The sequence below is a fragment of the Mercenaria mercenaria genome, chromosome 1 (genome assembly GCF_021730395.1).
Source record: "Mercenaria mercenaria strain notata chromosome 1, MADL_Memer_1, whole genome shotgun sequence".
Lineage (NCBI taxonomy): Eukaryota > Metazoa > Mollusca > Bivalvia > Venerida > Veneridae > Mercenaria > Mercenaria mercenaria.
This window is the reverse complement of record NC_069361.1, coordinates 3,409,487-3,433,149: the sequence shown is the minus strand read 5'-3', so window position 1 is coordinate 3,433,149 and position 23,663 is coordinate 3,409,487. Positions and strand designations below refer to the sequence as shown.

Sequence of the window (23,663 nt, the reverse complement as noted above, 5' to 3'; positions counted from 1 at the left end):
AACTTTTAAACAACATTTAAAACATTTTCTCTTTCTGATCATTGCAAAAAAAGTTAAAAAATTAGGAATCTTTGTGAAAAAATAGGGCCTTTTTAGGAATTTCCTTTAATTTCTTAAAAAAAATAGAAATTTTAGCCAAATTGAAAAAAAATAGGAAAAAGTAGGAATTTTAGGGACGCTAGACAGCCTGCACTATCTCTGGCAGCCCCTAAAAGGAGCCAAGCAGAACTATTTAAAACTCCAGTAGCCCCTAAAAGCAATCAAATATAGTTGAAAAAAAGCTCAATGCAAGGCTACTACTGATCAATTTTGTTGAACATCCATTATCTGGTTCTGGAGAACAACTTGTTTAAGGGTTTGTTTCCATTTTTAGCTCTGGTGGCCCCGAAAATTTGTCTATCAAAGCCATTTGAACAAACTGTAAAGATGACCATACCAGAAAGCTGCAGACCAACTAAAGTGTAATTCTGACCATTAGTTTCAGAGAAGTTGCTTAAGTAACAAGAGCCGTCTGATGACAGCGCGCTCGACTATTCGAAGAATTGATTGAAGAATGGGGTCTAAATATTTCCACGGATATTCAAACAAAAGAAATAAATAGATTAGACAAACAATGTTCCTGTATTACTTTGATTTCGATAAGTCTTGCACTAAATGGCAATATATGAGCCAATTTCAAAGTCCAAAAAAGGCCATAATTCAGTCAAAATAGTTATGTAATCTTGCCTACAGATGGAAATCATAATGATAAACAAGTGTTCAAAGTTTAAAAGCCATATGTCAAATAGTTTTGACAAAACATGGACTTGTATGAAAACAGAACCAATTTCAAAGTCCAAAAAGGGCCATAATTCAGCCAAAATAGATGACAGAGTTATGTTCTCTTTCCTACAGATAGAGACTATTATACTAAAGAAGTGATAAAAGTTTCAAAGCCATACGTCAAACACTTTACAAAAAATATGAACTGGTACGAAAAACTTAACCAAGATTTCTAAGTCAAAACGGGCCATAATTCAGCCAAAATCCTTGATGGAGTTATGTGCTCTTGCATATAACTGGACATGGTGATGGTAAACAAGTGTTGAAAGTTTCAAAGCTTTATCTCAAAAGACTTTGTCAAAATATGAACTGGTACGAAATATTAACCCAGATTTCTAAGTCAAAAAGGGCCATAATTCAGCCAAAATCCTTGATGGAGTTATGTGCTCTTGCATATAACTGGACATGGTGATGGTAAACAAGTGTTGAAAGTTTCAAAGCTTTATCTCAAAAGACTTTGTCAAAATATGAACTGTTACGAAAAACTTAACCATGATTTCTAAGTCAAATGGGGCCATAATTCAGCCAAAATCCTTGATGGAGTTATGTGCTCTTGCCTATAACTGGCCAAGATGATGGTAAACAAGTGTTGAAAGTTTCAAAGCTTTATCTCAAAAGACTTTGTCAAAATGTGGACTGGTACGAAAAACTTAACCCAAGGTGTGACGCCGACGCCGATACCAACGCCGACGCCGTGGTGAGTAGGATAGCTCTACTTATTCTTCGAATAGTCAAGCTAAAAATGCTAACACAAGAAAACAAGAGATGAAAAGGCATTACATCCAAACAGACTGTCAAAAGAAAATGAATTATATTCATACTTACTAACAGCTTTCTGTTTTGTACTGAGAACTGTGTCATGAGCCATACCCTGAAATTAAACCAGAAGGTAAAGATAAACCTGAATCTTTCCCCTGAACCGAATTATATAGGACATAAAAGCCCCCACTAATCTAGTTAAAATCTATGTTCAGTTAAAACAAAATTTAAAAGGTTCTTCTCAAATTTAACCAAGTGACTTGTAGTTCAGTGACAGGGTTTTTCATGCACTGGCAGCTTTATTTTGCAAAAACAAGATATTAAGGTATTCATCATTATAAAGGTCTGCAGAGAGGATTGTAGGACATTTTGAAATTTTAATTTTATCTCTAATATGTCAATTTCATAGCCAAAAAAGTATTACATATTTTCTAGTTTGTTTTTTTAAATTTTGCATATTTTTTTAAACTTTTTTTCTAATTAGGGTATCTTGTCATTCTGGTTGGTAAGATAACATCGCAATGTCATAAATTAATCAATCAAATACTGTATCTCTTTAAAATCAAGCTTTCCAGAAACGTTAAAACTCTACAACTACTTAAAACCTTGTCAAAACTGGAAAGTATGTAACACATTTATCATGACTCTGAATTTTTGTTTACAAAAAGCGCTGACAAAATGACCAGGGCATTCCTCTTCACCCTAAGCAAAGTTTCTAATCTAGAACTTTGAGGGGAAACAATCACTTTCCTGTATTTACCTCAAGAATCTTTACAAAGTCTGCAAATCTTGTTTTCAGCTGTGCTTCAAAGCACCACTGTATCAATTTTCTGTCCACCACATCTTTGTTCCAACCAGCAGCTGGACCAAGCTTTAAAAACTTGTGCTAAAAGTAAAAAATTTCATAATTTTACATTTATTTTGATAAGAAAAGAATGTGCATTCTTTTAAAAGGAAAGGAATGCCAAAATGATGTGCACCAGAATGTTTAGTAAAGATCGTTGCTACAAATATGGCTGAAACCCTGAGTTCTGCACTAATTTTCACAGTATTTCAGTAAAATACATTGGTCTGTTTTCCGATTTCTTTCAGTACTAAAACGTTCTCTACAGCAACAGAATTTCTAGCGAAGTTTTTCAACAGTACTTCAGTTATGCGACGGCGGGCAGTTAACCTTACCATTCTTGGATTCTGTACCAGTACAAACCTGTTCTCAGCAAGTAACTGCCAACTCCCCCAAAGAAATCAGTGGTGAAGGACGATTGATTTCAGATCAAATCATCGCGGAGAACATATACCTCAATCGAGGGCCGTACTCATGACCCTGTGACCTGTTAATCTGCGCTCTCCCTAATGAGCTAAGTGGATGGACCCATAATCCTTGGGGTGGATTAACATGTATGTATTGTGTCCTATCAAATCAGTGTGTTTCCCTTCTCATAAAGTCAGAAATCAGATATACAAAATTACAAACTCTTCATTAAAATCTTCTTGTTCACTTACCTGGTCAAATGTTTGAAGTTTTCTATCCTCTGGTATTAAATCTGTCTTGAATATTTCTTTCAATGCATCTGAAAAAACAATAAAAACAACAACACATTACTTTAGTACAGAAATAATATTACCAAAGTGGAGACTCATTCGTGAACAGGAACAGGCGTGAAAGTTCAGGAAAAAAGCTTAAACAAAGGGGGGGTCCCAGTTAGGTGTCTGCGCAAAATGTTTTTTGATTTTCTCTATATTTTATGACAATATACCTACATGTATTACGTTTCATTCACAAGTGTTACTGTTATCAGTTTTGACTTACTTTTATAGAAATTCACATTTAAAGTGGGTGGGGTAATTTCACATGTAACCAGCCAGGAACACAATCTCAGCTGCGTTTTTAAAAATTGTTCAAACTTTTTACCTGGAACTTTCGTGATAAAATAACTATGCAATGGACATTTACACAACATGTTGCGTTTTAAATTGTCTTGAATATTTTTTTCAACACAGAGCCACAAAGTGGCCTAATCAAATTTACTGATTTTCAATGGACGAACGAGTTAATGATACTGTCCAAGTTAAAAGATGGGCAAGTTCATTATAAACTATTTAGCAGGGTTATCATGTTCATGTATAGTATTCACTTTTATATCTGTTAAATAAACAAGAGGACCATGATGGTCCTGAATCGCTCACCTCTTCCCACATGACCCAGTTTTGAGTATGACATCGTTTTTTCTATTATTTGACATAGTGACCTAGTTTTTGAGCTCATGTGACCCAGATTTGAACTTGACCTAGATATTATCAAGATAAAAATTCTGACCAATTTTCAAGAAGATCCATTGAAAAATATGGTCTCAAGAGAGGTCACAAGGTTTTTCTATTATTTGACCTATTGACCTAGTTTTCGAAGGTACCTGACCCTGTTTTGAACTTTGCCTAGATATCATCAAGGTGAACATCCTCACTAATTTTCATGAAGATCTCATGAAAAATATGGCCTCTAGAGAGGTCACAAGGTTTTCTATTTTTATACCTACTGGCCTAGTTTTTGACCGCACGTGACCCAGTTTCGAAACTGACCTAGATATCATCAAGGTGAACATTCAGATCAATTTTCATGAAGATCCATTGAAAAATATGGCCTCTAGAGAGGTCAAAAGATTTTTCTAATTTTAGACCTACTGACCTAGATTTTGACCGCAGTTGACCCAGTTTCAAACTTGACCTAGATATCATCAAGGTGAACACTCAAACCAACTTTCATACAGATCCCATGAAAAGTATGGCCTCTAGAGAGGTCATAAGGTTTTTTTTATTATTTGACCTACTGACCTAGTTTTTTAAGGCACGTGACCCAGTTTCAAACTTGACCTAGATATCATCAAGGTGAACATTCTGAACAATTTTCATGGAGATCCATTCAAGGGTATGGCCTCTAGAGAGGTCACAAGGTTTTTCTATTTCAAGACCTACTGACCTAGTTTTTGATCACAGCTGACCCAGTTTCAAACTTGACCTAGACATCATCAAGATAAACATTCAGACCAACTTTCATACAGATCCCATGAAAAATATGGCCTCTAGAGAGGTCACAACGTTTTTTCATTATTTGACCTACTGACCTACTTTTTGATGGCACGTGACCCACTTTTGAACTTGACCTAGATATCATCAAGATGAACATTCTGACCAATTTTTATGGAGATCCATTCACAAGTATGGCCTCTAGAGAGGTCACAAGGTTTTTCTATTTTTAGACCTACTGACCTAGTTTTTGACCGCACATGACCCTGTTTCAAACTTGACCTAGATATCATCAAGATGAACATTCAGACCAACTTTCATACAGATCCCATGAAAAATATGGCCTTTAGAGAGGTCACAAGGTTTTTCATTATTTGACCTACTGACCTAGTTTTTGACTGTACGAAACCCACTTTCAAACTTGACCTAGATATCATCAAGATGAACATTCAGACCAACTTTCATACAGATCCCATGAAAAATATGGCCTCTAGAGAGGTCACAAGGTTTTTCTATTATTTGACCTATTGACCGAGTTTTTGACGGCACGTGACCCAGTTTCGAACTTGACCTAGATATCATCAAAGTGAACATTCTGAACAATTTTCATGAAGATCTCATGAAATATATGGCCTCTAGAGAGGTCACAAGGTTTTTCTATTTTTAGACCTACTGACCTAGTTTTTGAACGCACGTGACCCAGTTTCGAACTTGACCTAGATATCATCAAGATGACCATTCAGGCCAACTTTCATACAGATCCCATGAAAAATATGGCCTTTAGAGAGATCACAAGGGTTTTCTATTATTTGACCTACTGACCTAGTTTTTGATGGCATGTGACCCAGTTTCGAACTTGACCTAGATATCATCAAGGTGAACGTTCTGACCAATTTTCATGAAGATCTTGTTAAATATATGGCTTCTAGAGAGGTCACAAGGTTTTTCTATTTTTAGACCTACTGACCTAGTTTTTGATGGCACGTGACCCAGTTTCGAACTTGACCTAGATATCATCAAGGTGAACATTCTGACAAATTTTCAACAAGATCTTGTGAAATATATGGCCTCTAGAGAGGTCACAAGGTTTTTCTATTTTTAGACCTACTGACCTAGTTTTTGAATGCACGTGACCCAGTTTCGAACTTGACCTAGATATCATCAAGATGAACATTCTGACCAACTTTCATAAAGATCCCACAAAAAATGTGACCTCTACAGTGGTCACAAGCAAAAGTTTACGGACGCACGGACGCCGCACGATCACAAAAGCTCATCTTGTGACTTTGTGACAGGTGAGCTAAAAATCAGAAGGGGCCATGCACTGCCCATGGGCAATGTACCTGACAAGTAAGAGGATTATAGTTCAAGGCATTCTCAAGATACTGATCGAAAAAGGTTTAAACTGCTAATGAAATAGTCAAACATGAAAGTCCCAACAATATGTTTTGTTTGTTTGTTTTGGGTTGAACACCATTTTTCAACAGTATTTCAGTTATGTAACGGTGGGCAGTTAACCTAACCAGTGTTTCTGGATTCTGTTCCAGTACAAACCTGTTCTCCACAAGTAACTGCCAACTTCCCCACATGAATTACCAGAAGTGGAGGACGAATGATGCCAGACACAATGTCTTGTATCAAATCGACACAGAGAACATACCCCCCGCCCAGAGATCGAACGCGCGACCCCACGATCCGTAGACCAACGCTCTTCCTACTGAGCTAAGCGGGCGGATCCCAACAATATGTGCATGTTAACTTCATGCTGATGATGTATACGAACTTTGATTTAAATTTGATGTAATCGGTAGGAGTGGAGTACACAAGAAAGGGTAAAGGACTCCAAGGCAGGCTGACATACAGACTGATAGACTGTACAAAAACTTCTCGGGTCTTCCAAATGTTGGCTATAAAAATCCTCTGAACTCAAGAGTTAACTGTGACCTTGAAAATAAGGACATTGACCTTGAGTATTTGGATACAAGGTAACCCTATTTTTCCCATCCTGAAGAAGAGCTATTTCTTTACATTCTTCTTGTGCTGAATGCTGTGTAAAATAACTTGGCCCAAATATAAATAAAATATGTTGAACTAACACAGATGGTCCAACTATGCTAAAATACAGTTAAACACCTGTCTTGCAAAAACGTATTTCTTAAATTTGTTTCACAATTATTCTTATCACAGAGAATGTCACAATATGTAACATGTATACAGTTTTATACTAAGGACCCCTCCCCCCCCCCTTGTCTTATCAGCAGAATACTATTATGAAAAGTGTACACTAATATGAAAAGTCTCTAGAGATATTGTCAGGATGGCATCTGGAAGCAACATTGCTGTACTTCTAATGATACTAGTGCCTGGAAATGCAGATCCTCTATCAAGAACTCTTTTGGATAGAATAGAGGTTCTAGAAAGAAAAGGTACAGATAACTTTTTAACAGTATGACAAAAATACAAAAACATTTTCTTTTTTATTTGTCTGACTTCCAATCACTTGCCGTTAAGGTAGTTCTGAACGTTCGGATCAAAATTTTTTCTACAAAGTAGAATTTGATTAAACCTTGATTTTTCAAAACTTTAGAATATACTTAGAAAATCTGGCAAATAAAAAAGATAGGGACGTGCGCTCAATTTTTTTGCTAGACTGATTTAAAATTTTTTGACCTAACACAAATTTTCATAATGGGAGTCTATAGGAAAATCCCAATTTTGACAAAATTTTCGCAAATATAATTTTTTCTACAATGTACATTTTAATGAAACTTCTCACAGTCATAAATAGACATATGGCCTATAATATGGTGAAATAAAATGTGTAGATCCATATGCTTGTTTTCGAGATATCTGCCAATGATTCAAGAGATCCACGCATTTCTAGCTGATTTTGAGACATTTCTTGTAAATATTTAACATGTCAGATGTTTTAATATCATATTTTAACTTTAGAAGGATAGTAACGTTGCCGTTGTAATAAATTTACTTACCTGTTGCCATTAATTCATGAAATGATTTTCATTACAGTAACCGTACACTGAAACCAGGCTTTATTTGACATTTTCCAGATAAATGACGTAACGCCATTACTTACGGTTCATCAAACGTGCAGAACTACCTTAAGCTCTGTTGGTTTGAGTCCAGCTCAAGTTGTCATATAAGGAAGATATCTAGCGGAAGGATTATTTTTTTTACCTAAATTCTAAAGTAATGTCTAGAGGAGCACCTTGGATCGTCTTCCACCATTTAAAGCTAGAAAGTCATGACCTGAATAGTGACTTAAAACACAACAAAACAAACACTTTTAAATATATCAGAAAACATGATTCTATAAAATAAACTGTATAGGCTTATGTATTTGTAAGAGAGAAAAACATCGACTAAATTCAGTGTCTAAATGCCTAAGTACGTAACAGCAATGTTTGCTCTCAATAAAATTCATACAAAAAAACATCTATTATTTTGAAATCAAAAGCTAGATATAGAGAAGGAAATGCTATTAATAATGAACTCATTACTGAATTGTGAGTCTTATATTTTTAGATTTGGAGCAGACTGTAAGAATTGAACATCTTGAGAAACAAATCTTGGACTCCACTGGCAAGCTGAATCACCTGTCCACATCTAATGATGACCTCCAGAAATACCTTGATAATCAAGCTAAGAAACTAAAAGACCAAGAAGAAATTATGATGACACTAAGACAGGATGTTGAATATCATAAAACAGTGGCTAATACAAGTAAAAGGAACTTTAATATTCTGAAGTCTAAAGTGCAAAAGATGGGTGAGAGAATAGAACTGTTGGCTAAAGTGAATGCTAAAAGGGAAGAAAAGCATCCAGAAAAGCTGGAAGAAATTACAGAAATGGAAAGAAAAAGTGATGGGCAGAAAGACGAAGTCATAACACAAAATATATCTGATCAAGAAGAAAGTTTCAAACTGTCATCTGGAGTGACTTTAAACACTGTAGATGAAGACAAAGAACATGATAAAAATGATATGAAGTCAGATGAAGCAGACCCTGCTGAAACAAGTAGCCTTGACACAGAACCAGAAACAAGTAGCCTTGACACAGAACCAGAAGCAAGTAGCCTTGATACAGAACCAGAAACAAGTAGCCTTGACATAGAACCAGAAACAAGTAGCCTTGACACAGAACTGAAAACAAATAGTCTTGACACAGAACCAGAAACAAGTAGCCTTGACACAGAACCAGAAACAAGTAGCCTTGTCACAGAACCAGAAAGAGAGACTGGAATTCTAAACATAGCAGTCAGAGATTCTTTAAGCTTGAACACAAGATGGATTCGTAAGCAATGAACATTTCTTTTATTACTTTCTTCCTAGTTTCTTAAGAAAAAACCTAGATCTGACATAACTTACGAAAACTTAGCTATACTATAACCATTTGTAAAGCTACTCATTCATATTCTGTAAAGAAAAAAACTTACACAGAGTTAGGTATAACTAAAAAAAGCACCGCAATAAGGAGCAATATACGCTCGAAGGTATGAACTTTGACCCCTAAGTGTGACCGTGACCTTGAAGCGAGCCATCCAAAACATGTGCTCTGCATGTCATCTCAATGTGGTTAACATTTGTGGCATTTTGTGCCAAGTTTCTTTAAAATCCTTCAAGCACTTCAAGAGTTACAGAGCGGACAAGAAACAAAGTCATATGTTCCTGACCCCTAAGTGTGACTTTGACCTAGAAGCGAGCCATCCAAAGCATGCGCTCTGTAGGTTGCCTCGATTTGGTGAACATTTGTCTAAAATTTCTTTGAAATCCTTCATGTGGTTCAAGAGTTATAGAGCGGACACGAAATTGCTTTGACCCCTGTGACCTTGACCTTGGAGCCAGCCATCCGAAAAATGCACTCTGCATATCGTCTTGATGTGGTGAACATTTGTGCCAAGTTTCTTTAAAATCCTTCAAGCAGTTCAAGAGGGTAAAACTTGTTTTGATCTTTAAGAAAGAGAATCTGCATTTTCCATGTTGATCAGAATTATAATGAATTTGTGCAAAAAATAGGAAATCAGGATTGGACTGTTTGATAAAATTTATTTTTTCTTACCTGTTTGATGCGTTTTTCTAGCATACTTGTTCAATTAATCATGGTTTTTATGCAAAATTTTGGATATAAACTACTTATTAGTTTATTTCATGTGAAAGAGTTTTTCTTTGCTGAGACACTATACGGTTTTTCTCACATAAAAGTTATCTTTTGAGGTAATACAAAAGCTTGGTTACATATTTTCCATCACAGAAGAATGTTCTATCTACTTGGTATGATATATTTTTTAAATCGATGTACTTAGCTCGGATCAAGCCTGCATCAGACACATGCAAACAAGAGTTGTATATTATGATTTCTGCTTTTCAAATTCTGATGTTTGTGATATTGGAATTTTGAAAGGACCGATAAATCATGTAAAATATTTTCCAAGTACCACTTAACTCATCTTATAAAATCCCTAATGCAAAATCATGTTTCTTTGCAAAAAGACAAACATGGGTCAATGTGATCCTAATTTAGCCGACATAAGGATATGTAAAAAATTACCAAGATAAATGGCTATGTGATTAGAGATGGACTGTATTACCAGCCACTAAAACATCTTCAAAGTAAGGGAGGGAGGGATGGTGTGTGTGTGGGGGGGGGGGGGGGGGGGGGGGGGGGGGGGGGGGGGGGGGGGGGAAGAGACACGGGCAATATATCCAAAAATGTTAATAAAACATATAATCATATAAAACAATTAATGATGATATTTTGAAATTCAGTTTGCCTCAATTTTAACTTGTCTGGCACTTTCTGGCATTATTAAAGTACCTATTCTGTTTCAAAACTTAACTTATATATATGGTGAATGAATAGTTTACTATTGTCTTTACAGCTTCTAAATTGTATCAGGCTTACTATTCCTATTAGCTCCTGTTTGTATTACAGGCATGAAGCAGCAGCAGGCTGTAAGGTCTATCACATATCCAGTCGCCTTTCAGGCAGTTCATTCACAAGCAACACTGCAAGTCCTCAAATTCATGATGCAGTTAAGTTTGAAAACGTTCTTCTTAACCAGGGAAATGGATATCATGATCATCATGGACTGTTCATAGCTCCACTGCCTGGATTCTTCTTGTTTTCTACTTCAATTATGAGTGACCAAAATATTGGTCATAATTCAGTTACAGTTTCTATAGTGAAAAATGGGGCCACACTGGGAATAGCGATCTCTACTGGATATACTGAGAAAAACAAATCTGAGCAAAGTTCTGTTACTGTGGTAACACAGCTGAACATTGGTGATGAAGTCTGGGTTAATTTTATTGGGCCTGATGGTGGCCGTATTTGGGGAAATGGGTGTACAAGCTTTGCTGGAATACTTATAATGTAATATTTTGGACAATCAATAACAGAAAAGGGGTTTACAAATTTTGCTGGAAAACTTTCAATGTGAGTTCTTGGACAATCAATAATTAGAAATGGACTTGTGTTCTGTTTTTGTTGGGTTTAATGTTGCACCAACACAATTATAAGTCATAAGGCAACTTTCCAGCTTTAATGGAGGAAGATCCCATGTCTCTGTGCATTATTTCATCACAGGCGGGTATAATGATAGAACCATCAATCTTCCGAAAGCCTCACATAAAGAATTCAATGTCCCAAGTGAGGCTTGAACCCACATCGGTGAGGGGCATATGATTCAAAGTCAGTAACCTTAACCACTCAACAATGGAAGCCCCAAATAGCTTTACAAGCTTTGCTGGATTACTTATAATTTATAAAATATCTTGGAGAATAATTACCAGGGAATGGATTAACAAATATTGCAGGAATATTCTTTATGTAATATCATGAACAATAAATAATGGAAAACTGGTTTAAAATTTTTCCAGATAAACTTACATTAAATGTAATTATGTAAACACTAGAGCTGCTTTTGAGAAAAGCTCATTCCTCCTACATCTGCCTAATCATCTGAATAGCAATACATTTAAACAAGAGGACCATGAAGGCCTGTATCGCTCACCTGACCTAGGAATCACCATGATTAACATTCTGACTAAGTTTCATTAAGATATGGTCATAAATGTGGCCTCGAGTGTTAACAAGCTTTTCCTTTAATTTGACCTGGTGACCTAGTTTTTGACCCCAGATGACCACATTATCGAACTCGTCCAAGATTGTATTGAGGGTAACATTCTGACCAAGTTTCATTACGATTGGGCCAAAATTAAGACCTCTAGAGTGTTAACAATCTTCCTTTGATTTGACCCGGTGACCTAATTTTTAACCCCACATGACCCAGATTTGAACTTAACCTAAAATCATCAAGATTAACATTCTGATTAAGTTTCATGAAGATACATTCATAAATATGGCCTCTAGAGTGTTAACAAGCTTTTCCCTTGATTTGTCCTAGTTTTTGACCCCACCTGACCCAGATTTAAACTTGACCTATATATTGTTGCGAGCTGGTAACGCTCGCAGTGACGGATGTGTGGTTCTACTAAATCACACAGTCAGGCACATTTACTGTCAGAACATCAGACAGTCAGACAGACAGACAACGTTAAAACTGGCTAAAACTTTGACAGAGTGTCAAATGAAAAACGGACTCAAGGACGGACACAGAACACCACAAATGACTCCGCAGCTATGGGTGAAATAAATATAAGGGCTAAACTCAAGAAAATAAGTAAGAGCTCTAACGGTTTATGAAATTTATTAATGGTAAGATACTTGACTAGATCTAGTAAAATACCGAAATTTAACAATGTCGGCAACAAACAGCTATTCAAAGCAACAATAGCATTATTCAAATATCAAGTGAGGTGTCGGTGGCTTACTAAATACAAGAATTAAGAATCCTATAAATCACTGGTATTTTTATCTACGATAAAATTAAGAAAACTGCAGAAAGTTTCCGAAAAATTACCAAACGAGATTCAGAAAGCTAAACCTTAAGAATTAACAAAGTATTTCTATTATGCTTTAAATTATTATGTTAAATTTAATGTATTATTACCAAATAAGTACTAAGGTATTTTATAATGGATTTATAGTGCTGAAACGAATTTCTACAGAAAGCTATGCCCCAAAATTTTACTGGCTGCGGAGTGCTGTAAACAGTAAACGCCGCCTTATATACGGGTATTTCAAACAAAATCAACAGTGTTTGAGATAGTTTTAAGAAAAACTAACAAAGGGGCGCAAAAGTATTTCAAACAGTTCCGACACCTCAAACAGCAATAGAAAAGACGTAAAATGTGCACGGCTTAATAGCAGTAAAAAGATAATATTTCTGCGAACAATCATCATATAAATATAAAAGTACAATATAAGGAGTGGTAGTTGAATGTGCGCTAAAATATACGAATAAATAATAAAAGTTTTCGTCAAACAGTATAGACAGGAACCCCCTACTAGAAAAATGTACCAGATCTAGGAAACTTGATGACGTAAATAATAACTACTTGCACGTGTATGACGTCATGCCTAAACAGCATACAATATGGCGGACGACACAATAAACTGAAGTGTGAACATGGAAAAATGGATAAGTAAGGCTTAAAATATGGATTTTGTAGACAGTAAGTGAATCTTTTATAGAAAAATACATAAGCCGATGAGTTACTAAATATTTGACACTAAAATAACGCGTATGTATCGTAAAACACCGAAGAGCACATGTGTTGTGAAAACGAAAGTAGGACTGATTTACCGGCACACTACAATATCATCAAGATTAACATTCTGACCAAGTTTCATTAAGATATGGTCATAAATGTGGCCACTACAGTGTTAACAAGCTTTTCCTTTGATTTGACCTGGTGACTAGTTTTTGACCCAGATGACCCAATATCAAACTCGTCCAAGATTTTATTGAGGGTAACATTCTGACAAAGTTTCATTCAGATTGAGACAAAATTGTGACCTCGAGAGTGATAACAAGCTTTTCCTTTGATTTGACCTGGTGACCTAGTTTTTGACCCTACCTGACCCAGATTTTAACTTCAACTAAAGATCATCAAGATTAACATTCTGACCAAGTTTCATCAAGATAAGGTCATGAATGTGGCCTCTAGAGTGTTAACTAGCTTTTCCTTTGATTTGACCTGGTGACCTAGTTTTTCACCCTACATGACCCAGATTGTAAATGGACCTTGAGATCACCAAGATTAAAATTCTGATCAAGTTTCATGAAGATATATCATAATTGTGACCTCTACAGTGTCAACAAGCTTTTCCTTTGATTTCACCTGGTGAACTAGTTTTTGACCCCAGATGACCCAATATCAAGCTCGTCCAAGATTTTATCGAGGGTAACACTCTAAGTTTCATTAAGATTGGGCCAAAATTGTCACCTCAAGAGTGTTAACAAGCTTTTCCTTTGATTTGACCTGGTGACCTAGTTTTTGACCCTAGATTACCCAATATTGAACTCGTTCAAGATTTTATTGAGGGTAACATTTTGACCAAGTTTCATTAAGATTAAGCCAAAAATGTGGCCTCGAGTGTTAACAAGCTTTTCCTTTAATTTGACCTGGTGACCTAGTTTTTGACCCCAGATGACCACATTATCGAACTCGTCCAAGATTGTATTGAGGGTAACATTCTGACCAAGTTTCATTACGATTGGGCCAAAATTAAGACCTCTAGAGTGTTAACAATCTTCCTTTGATTTGACCCGGTGACCTAATTTTTAACCCCACATGACCCAGATTTGAACTTAACCTAAAATCATCAAGATTAACATTCTGATTAAGTTTCATGAAGATACATTCATAAATATGGCCTCTAGAGTGTTAACAAGCTTTTCCCTTGATTTGTCCTAGTTTTTGACCCCACCTGACCCAGATTTAAACTTGACCTATATATTGTTGCGAGCTGGTAACGCTCGCAGTGACGGATGTGTGGTTCTACTAAATCACACAGTCAGGCACATTTACTGTCAGAACATCAGACAGTCAGACAGACAGACAACGTTAAAACTGGCTAAAACTTTGACAGAGTGTCAAATGAAAAACGGACTCAAGGACGGACACAGAACACCACAAATGACTCCGCAGCTATGGGTGAAATAAATATAAGGGCTAAACTCAAGAAAATAAGTAAGAGCTCTAACGGTTTATGAAATTTATTAATGGTAAGATACTTGACTAGATCTAGTAAAATACCGAAATTTAACAATGTCGGCAACAAACAGCTATTCAAAGCAACAATAGCATTATTCAAATATCAAGTGAGGTGTCGGTGGCTTACTAAATACAAGAATTAAGAATCCTATAAATCACTGGTATTTTTATCTACGATAAAATTAAGAAAACTGCAGAAAGTTTCCGAAAAATTACCAAACGAGATTCAGAAAGCTAAACCTTAAGAATTAACAAAGTATTTCTATTAATGCTTTAAAATTATTATGTTAAATTTAATGTATTATTACCAAATAAGTACTAAGGTATTTTATAATGGATTTATAGTGCTGAAACGAATTTCTACAGAAAGCTATGCCCAAGATTTTACTGGCTGCGGAGTGCTGTCAAACAGTAAACGCCGCCTTATATACGGGTATTTCAAACAAAATCAACAGTGTTTGAGATAGTTCAAGAAAAACTAACAAAGGGGCGCAAAAGTATTTCAAACAGTTCCGACACCTCAAACAGCAATAGAAAAGACGTACATGTGCACGGCTTAATAGCAGTAAAAAGATAATATTTCTGCGAACAATCATCATATAAATATAAAAGTACAATATAAGGAGTGGTAGTTGAATGTGCGCTAAAATATACGAATAAATAATAAAAGTTTTCGTCAAACAGTATAGACAGGAACCCCCTACTAGAAAAATGTACCAGATCTAGGAAACTTGATGACGTAAATAATAACTACTTGCACGTGTATGACGTCATGCCTAAACAGCATACAATATGGCGGACGACACAATAAACTGAAGTGTGAACATGGAAAAATGGATAAGTAAGGCTTAAAATATGGATTTTGTAGACAGTAAGTGAATCTTTTATAGAAAAATACATAAGCCGATGAGTTACTAAATATTTGACACTAAAATAACGCGTATGTATCGTAAAACACCGAAGAGCACATGTGTTGTGAAAACGAAAGTAGGACTGATTTACCGGCACACTACAATATCATCAAGATTAACATTCTGACCAAGTTTCATTAAGATATGGTCATAAATGTGGCCACTACAGTGTTAACAAGCTTTTCCTTTGATTTGACCTGGTGACTAGTTTTTGACCCAGATGACCCAATATCAAACTCGTCCAAGATTTTATTGAGGGTAACATTCTGACAAAGTTTCATTCAGATTGAGACAAAATTGTGACCTCGAGAGTGATAACAAGCTTTTCCTTTGATTTGACCTGGTGACCTAGTTTTTGACCCTACCTGACCCAGATTTTAACTTCAACTAAAGATCATCAAGATTAACATTCTGACCAAGTTTCATCAAGATAAGGTCATGAATGTGGCCTCTAGAGTGTTAACTAGCTTTTCCTTTGATTTGACCTGGTGACCTAGTTTTTCACCCTACATGACCCAGATGTAAATGGACCTTGAGATCACCAAGATTAAAATTCTGATCAAGTTTCATGAAGATATTATCATAATTGTGACCTCTACAGTGTCAACAAGCTTTCCTTTGATTTCACCTGGTGAACTAGTTTTTGACCCCAGATGACCCAATATCAAGCTCGTCCAAGATTTTATCGAGGGTAACACTCTAAGTTTCATTAAGATTGGGCCAAAATTGTCACCTCAAGAGTGTTAACAAGCTTTTCCTTTGATTTGACCTGGTGACCTAGTTTTTGACCCTAGATTACCCAATATTGAACTCGTTCAAGATTTTATTGAGGGTAACATTTTGACCAAGTTTCATTAAGATTAAGCCAAAATTGTGACCTCTAGAGTGTTAACAAGCTTTTCCTTTGATCTGACCTGGTGACCTAGTTTTTGACCCTAGATGACCCAATATTGAACTCATTCAAGATTTTATTGAGGGTAACATTCTGACCAAGTTTCATTAAGATTAAGCCAAAATTGTGACCTCTAGAATGTTAACAAGCTTTTCCTTTGATTTGACCTGGTGACCTAGTTTTTGACCTCAGATGACCCAATATTGAACTCGTCCAGGATTTTATTGAGGGTAACAGTCTGACAAAGTGTCATTAAGATTAGGTCAAAATTGTGACCTCTAGAGTGTTAACAGTCAAATTGTTGACGACGGACAGATGGACGGACGGACGACGGAAACAGGGCGATCACAAAAGCTCACCTTGAGCACTTCATGCTCAGGTGAGCTAAAAACAAAAACGTAGGTCAGAAGGTCAAGGTCACAGTCAAGTGACCCCTAATTACTTGAGGTCATCAGGTAATTATAATTAAACAGTCTAGGAAATATGATCAGATAATTTTTGAAGTATATTTTCCTATATAACTCATACACAAGTGACCCCTGGGATGGGGCCTCTTTTCACCCCAGGGGCATAATTTGAACAATTTTGTTAGAGAACCACTAAGCAATGCTACATACCAAATATCAAAGGCTTGCACCTTGGAACTTTCAGATAGGAATTTTTTTCCCCCTATATAATGTTAAACTTGGGGCCCCCAGACAGGGCCTCTTTTTACCCCAGGGACATAATTTGAACAATTATGGTAGAAGACCACTAGGCAATGCAACAGACCAAATATCAAATGCCTTGGCCTTTCAGTTTCAGGCAATATTTGAAGCATTTTTTCCTATATAACTTGTATACAAGTGACCCCAAGGGCGGGGCCTCTTTTCACCCTAGGGGCATAATTTGGACAATCTTGTTAGAGAACCACTAGGCAATGCTACATACCAAATATCAAAGGAATACGCCTTGAACTTTCAGACAAGAAGATTTTTAAAGTTTTTTTCCTATATAAGTCTATGTAAAACTTGGGACCCCCTGGGTGGGGCCTCTTTTCACCCTAGGGGCATAATTTGAATAATCTTAGTAGACAGGCATGAGGCAATGCTACATACCAAATATCAAAGGTCTAGGTCTTGTGGTTTCAGACAAGAAGAATTTCAAAGATTTTTCCTACGGGGCCATATTTGACCCTAGGGGAATAATTTGAACAATCTTAGTAGAGAACCACTATATAATGCTACATACCAAATATCAAAGCCCTATCCCTGTGGTTTTGGACAAGAAGATTTTTTAAGTTTTTCCTTTCGGTTGCCATGGCAACCAGAGTTCTCCTTGGAATTAAATTCTTTGAACAATTTTGATAATGGACCACCCAAGGATCATTCCTGTGAAGTTTGGTGTAATTCTGCCCAGTGGTTTTCAAGAAGAAGATTTTTTTTAGGAATTGTTGATGGACACAGGAGCGGTCAAAAAAGCTTGGCATGAGCCTTTGGGTCAGGTGAGCTAAACAAGAGGACCATGATGGTCCTGAATCGCTCACCTCTTCCCACATGACCCAGTTTTGAGTATGACGTCGTTTTTTCTATTATTTGACATAGTGACCTAGTTTTTGAGCTCATGTGACCCAGTTTTGAACTTGACCTAGATATTATCAAGATAAAAATTCTGACCAATTTTCATGAAGATCCATTGAAAAATATGGTCTCTAGAGAGGTCACAAGGTTTTTCTATTATTTGACCTATTGACCTAGTTTTCAAAGGTACGTGACCCTGTTTTGAACTTTACCTAGATATCATCAAGGTGAACATTCTCACTAATTTTCATGAAGATCTCATGAAAAATATGGCCTCCAGAGAGGTCACAAGGTTTTTCTATTTTTATACCTACTGGCCTAGTTTTTGACCGCACATGACCCAGTTTCGAAACTGACCTAGACATCATCAAGGTGAACATTCAGATCAATTTTCATGAAGATCCATTGAAAAATATGGCCTCTAGAGAGGTCAAAAGATTTAAATAATTTTAGACCTACTGACCTAGTTTTTGACCGCAGTTGATCCAGTTTCAAACTTGACCTAGATATCATCAAGATGAACATTCAGACCAATTTTCATACAGATCCCATGAAAAGTATGGCCTCTAGAGAGGTCACAAGGTTTTTTATTATTTGACCTACTGACCTTGTTTTTTAAGGCACGTGACCCAGTTTCAAACTTGACCTAGATATCATCAAGGTGAACATTCTGACCAATTTTTATGGAGATCCATTCACAAGTATGGCCTCTAGAGAGGTCACAAGGTTTTTCTATTTTTAGACCTACTGACCTAGTTTTTGACCGCACATGACCCTGTTTCGAACTTGACCTAGATATCATCAAGATGAACATTCAGACCAACTTTCATACAGATCCCATGAAAAATATGGCCTTGAGAGAGGTCACAAGGTTTTTCTATTATTTGACCTACTGACCTAGTTTTTGATGGCACGTAACCCACTTTCAAATCTGACCTAGATATCATCAAGATGAACATTCAGACCAACTTTCATACAGATCCCATGAAAAATATGGTCTCTAGAGAGGTCACAAGGTTTTTCTATTATTTGACCTACTGACCTAGTTTTTGATAGCACGTGACCCACTTTCGAACTTGACCTAGATATCATCAAGATGAACATTCAGACCAACTTTCATACAGATCTCATGAAATATATGGCCTCTAGAGAGGTCACAAGGTTTTTCTATTTTTAGACCTACTGACCTAGTTTTTGACCGCACGTGACCCAGTTTCGAACTTGACCTAGAGGTCATCAAGATGAACATTCAGACCAACTTTCATACAGATCCCATGAAAAATGTGGCCTTTAGAGAGGTCACAAGGTTTTTCTATTATTTGACCTACTGACCTAGTTTTTGATGGCACGTGACCCAGTTTCAAACTTGATCTAGATATCATCAAGGTGAACATTCTGACCAATTTTCATGAAGATCTTGTGAAATATATGGCCTCTAGAGAGGTCACAAGGTTTTTCTATTTTTAGACCTACTGACCTAGTTTTTGAAGGCACGTGACCCTGTTTCGAACTTGACCTAGATATCATCAAGATGAACATTCTGACCAATTTTCATAAAGATCCCATGAAAAATGTGACCTCTAGAGTGGTCACAAGGTTTTTCTATTTTTAGACCTACTGACCCAGTTTTTGAAGGCACGTGACCCAGTTTCGAACTTGACCTAGATATCATCAAGATGAACATTCTGACCAACTTTCATAAAGATCCCATGAAAAATGTGACCTCTAGAGTGGTCACAAGCAAAAGTTTACGGACGGACGCACGGACGACGGACACCGCGCGATCACAAAAGCTCACCTTGTCACTTTGTGACAGGTGAGCTAAAAATGTACGAAAGAGAAAAAACGCGGACAGTTTTACAAAATGGATAAAATAAGATAGAAAATGGTAAAATAAACTAGATCTACGATAATAAAAAGTGAGAATGGGATGATTATGAAAAACGGCTGCATTTTATTACAAAACTGGGCATGTTGTTTGATTTTTTTATTCACTCAAGTTTTCATGTCGTCCAATTTTTTTTTTTTAATTCGGGAGCCAAAAGCGTACTGCATTATACCGCATACTGCGGTATATAAAATAGCTTCATAAAGGGTTTGAGTGTAGTTTAGACATATCCAATTACTTTATTTTCCTGTCTCTGTATGAATGCTATTTTACTGCATCAAGTGAAAAACATAATTTTCTACTTGTCTGCAATGATATTTCAGCATGAGTTTCCTGTTAGAAATGAAAGTTAAAATGTTAGAATTATGTTACTGATTGAAATTTCTACATTTTTTTGCCTATTTACTGCCCAATTTTGACTTAAAAAAAAACCAACTTGGATACATTTTTGATCTGCTTATTAGACAAGGAGGCCACATCGGCCATAGATTTTAAATTTCTCCCCCTTACAGGCGAGTTAATTCGGTAAAGAGACAGTGTTACCTATAGCTTGTATATTCTCTCTCCTGCCTTTCTTCTTTGCCATGGTGATGAGTGTATCAAGGTGAGAGAGATTATGTATAGGTGATTCCTGTATCAATACCGTCAGGGCCGCAATTTTATCAGCAAGTGTGCCCGAACTGAGTACCGTCTTCATCCATCGTACATCTGACCTTTTTGTACTCTCCCTCTCTGAAAATGTCATAATATAAAATTACATATCAACTGATAGTTCAGAACCTGTTTTTTTCTTTCTTTAGCAAACTTTGCATTTAATTATTTTTTCGATAAAATTATGCTTTTCCATTAATTTAAAAAGTTATATTTTCGTGAAATAATTGCAAAGCAGACATTCAACAAAGCTATCTACCGTTAAAATTCAGAATGACTGGAACCATTACAACAGACAGCTGTCATGGTCTCATCTAACCTATGTATCTACAATTACCTACAAAATTTATTCTAACAGAAATTTGGTAATATTACACAAACTAGAGTTTAAATACTGTATGTAACAAAGCAACTGGAAATAATGGTATTTGATCCAAAGGAGTGTAGATTTCAGACAAGTGAACGATTTATATCTGGGAAAGTCTTACGTTTATTATACACCATTATTTCATCGTGGAGTAGTTTAGAGGCAAATTCTTCCATCTGTTTAACCATTTCATCATTGAGCTTTTCATTCTCTGTACCAGCTTCTGCCTGAAATCCAATTAAACATGCCTCATTACAAAAACACACACTGGCTGACATATTTTTCTAGGTAAGTTATACCCATAGCAATTTTTTTAAGGTAAATTCCAAGTTTTAAAAAGAACCAAGGTGCCAATCCAGGCAAAATCTTTTACTTAAGGCACTGCAGGGCATCTTGGTAGCACCATAGAGTTTCTTCAAGCCAAAGGAATGGTTTTCTCAAACAACAGCTGCAGACAGAACAGGGCCCTCGACTATTTGAAATGCTAACCAAACTATTATCATATGTGAGAAATGGGTAGGAAGGAGGGTTGGGAATGGTAAAAGAGGGATGTAGAAATCTTACAATATTATCAATGAAAGTTAGTGCAAAATATGTAAAAAAAGGGCTTGAAGGTGTTGGGGTAGTAGTGTTGAATGCCACTGAATGTTTTACGTTTTGGTGGAGTGGTTGGGACTAAGAATCAATGTGTGAGAAATGTATATTTAAAAAAATCGTCAGAGGATAGTAAACACATATGATATAAATGACTGTATGAATCTGTGAAATTAAAATAAATCTCAATGAACTGGTATATTTCCTTTTTATATTACAATCAAAATTTGAAGTTTATGAATTCATACACCCACGAAACAGCAGATTTGGAACAAACCACCAGATAAAGTGCAAATGAAATGAACTGATTTCACAGTATAACTATTAATACCTGGTTATCAAAATACTCTCCAGCTTTGATGAGAAGATATTTTCTCTTCTGGTATGCTTTAATGTGTGTTCTATATTCCACCGCAGGATCTTTTGTTGTACTTGACACCTCCTCATGCTGCACCTGAATGTATAGTCACCATATAACACATTATATTTCTATAGCAACATCACAAGAAATAGTAACATTCCAATTCCTGTGTATGTCTCACGGTGAGCAAAACATGCAGTTAGACCCCAACTGGAATTCAAAACCTCTGAACACTGTGCTGATATTGAAATGAACCACTGGACTGCTTACAGAAGTTTCTTCAAAAAAAATTTAACACCTCTGTATCTGTGTCATCTCTTTACAAAACAAATGCTGAACGGTTTTTGGCAAAACCTGTAATTTCATCTACGCAATGTTGGTAGTTTTCAAACCTCATGTATCTTATAAAGAAGGCACTATCACAAATATGACTGACTTTTACTAAATATTTATTATATATTATTATGTTATATCAGATTAATATAACACCCTTTTACAACTACCTTATATTTGTTCTTCTCTTTATTTTTCTTTTTTTGAGTAACTTCAGTTGAGGTAGATGCCTTCTCATCTTCTGCAGAGTCGTGACTGCTTTTCGCTACCAACAATTTCTTGTTTGTATTTTTCTTTTCTTCCCTGTGAGTAAGAAAACATGATGATATTTATAGAACATAAATGAAATTCACCAAAAAAAAGATATACAAGTACAGATCCTCACTGAGGCAAGATCATACTGAGACACTGATAAATCCAAGAAAACATAGAAAAAAAAAAACCTTTGTAGAGTTGGACAGGAAAGTTATTCCCACTGGCTTTAACTTTTGGCTAGAAAAGTAACACCAATGGTAATGCCACAGTGAGTACAACAGTCATCAGTTGAGCTGTTTTTTAAAGCATAAAAATATACCACTTACCCTTCTTCCACAGGTCTGTGTTTATAAATCTCAAGTTTCTTCAGGAAATCACGTATCTGAAAGAATATTACATCTCCCATTATATAAAGATGATTGTCTACAGCACATACAGTATTTTGAAAACATGAGTTAAACCCATTTTTTGGGTATATCAATCAGAATTCCATGCAGTTGTTCATTTACAATTTGAACAAATACATTATGAATGATATGCTTTGAAAACATGAATATTGCCTTTACCTCGTCTTTTTTTATTGGTTCAGCATCAAAGTCCTCTTCAGAATTTTCCACTTCAGAATCACTGCTATCACTCACATCCTTCAGAAGTTTCAGATCATCCTGTCAACAAATAAAACAGTATTGTCACTTAGATCACTGAAACTGTACAGCCAATTGTACACGGCCAACAGTAATATCAAACAACCAATTTTTTATGTCTTCAGGTTTAGTCTTTTTCAACATTTTTTTTCAGTCAAATGAACGACAGTGGCTACTTGTAGCAGTGAGTACAATGTCCAGCTCTATACAGCTACCTCACTGAAATATCATGTCACAGAAGTCCATGGTCGGTCAAAATATGACCTATTATATAGAATAACTGTGTTCCCAGGTGAATAAAATTAACTTTTAAGGAAGAGAAGATAATTTTTCTTGAAAATGAGTTAAATTTTAGTAAGCATATAATCATTAATACATTGGTAATTTGTACACCAAGGATATATTAAACAGTTAATAATAAGCAGAAGAAGCTTTCAAGACAGGTTTTTCTCTTTTAACACATTTTG

At 35.9% G+C, this 23,663-nt stretch overlaps 2 protein-coding genes across 2 annotated transcripts in view; one reads left to right on the top strand and one right to left on the bottom strand.

The window, feature by feature from the left end:
• Positions 1-1,552: 1,552 nt before the first annotated feature.
• Positions 1,553-23,663, bottom strand: part of LOC128555555 (CCAAT/enhancer-binding protein zeta-like) — a 39,294-nt gene continuing 17,183 nt past the window's right edge. The window contains exons 2-10 of the mRNA XM_053538188.1: positions 23,119-23,217; positions 22,879-22,934; positions 22,468-22,600; positions 21,935-22,057; positions 21,131-21,236; positions 20,535-20,723; positions 3,085-3,152; positions 2,342-2,467; positions 1,553-1,693 (exon numbers count right to left, since the gene is read on the bottom strand). Coding sequence (XP_053394163.1) covers positions 1,568-1,693; positions 2,342-2,467; positions 3,085-3,152; positions 20,535-20,723; positions 21,131-21,236; positions 21,935-22,057; positions 22,468-22,600; positions 22,879-22,934; positions 23,119-23,217 — 1,026 coding nt within the window. The 3' untranslated portion in view covers positions 1,553-1,567. The remainder of the gene's footprint in view (positions 1,694-2,341; positions 2,468-3,084; positions 3,153-20,534; positions 20,724-21,130; positions 21,237-21,934; positions 22,058-22,467; positions 22,601-22,878; positions 22,935-23,118; positions 23,218-23,663) is intronic.
• Positions 6,881-11,089, top strand: LOC123545154 (uncharacterized). Its single transcript, XM_045331467.2, has 3 exons — positions 6,881-7,028; positions 8,146-8,913; positions 10,552-11,089. The coding sequence occupies exons 1-3, from the start codon at positions 6,920-6,922 to the stop codon at positions 10,716-10,718; spliced, it is 1,044 nt and encodes a 347-aa protein (XP_045187402.2). The 5' UTR covers positions 6,881-6,919; the 3' UTR covers positions 10,719-11,089.

Excerpts from the sequence above, each read along its gene's own strand:
- LOC123545154 (XM_045331467.2), top strand. The coding sequence starts at position 6,920 with ATGGCATCTGGAAGCAACATTGCTGTACTTCTAATGATACTAGTGCCT. Across the intron at positions 7,029-8,145 it reads AGAGGTTCTAGAAAGAAAAG|ATTTGGAGCAGACTGTAAGA; the intron begins GTACAGATAACT and ends TTATATTTTTAG. Across the intron at positions 8,914-10,551 it reads CTTGAACACAAGATGGATTC|GCATGAAGCAGCAGCAGGCT; the intron begins GTAAGCAATGAA and ends TTTGTATTACAG.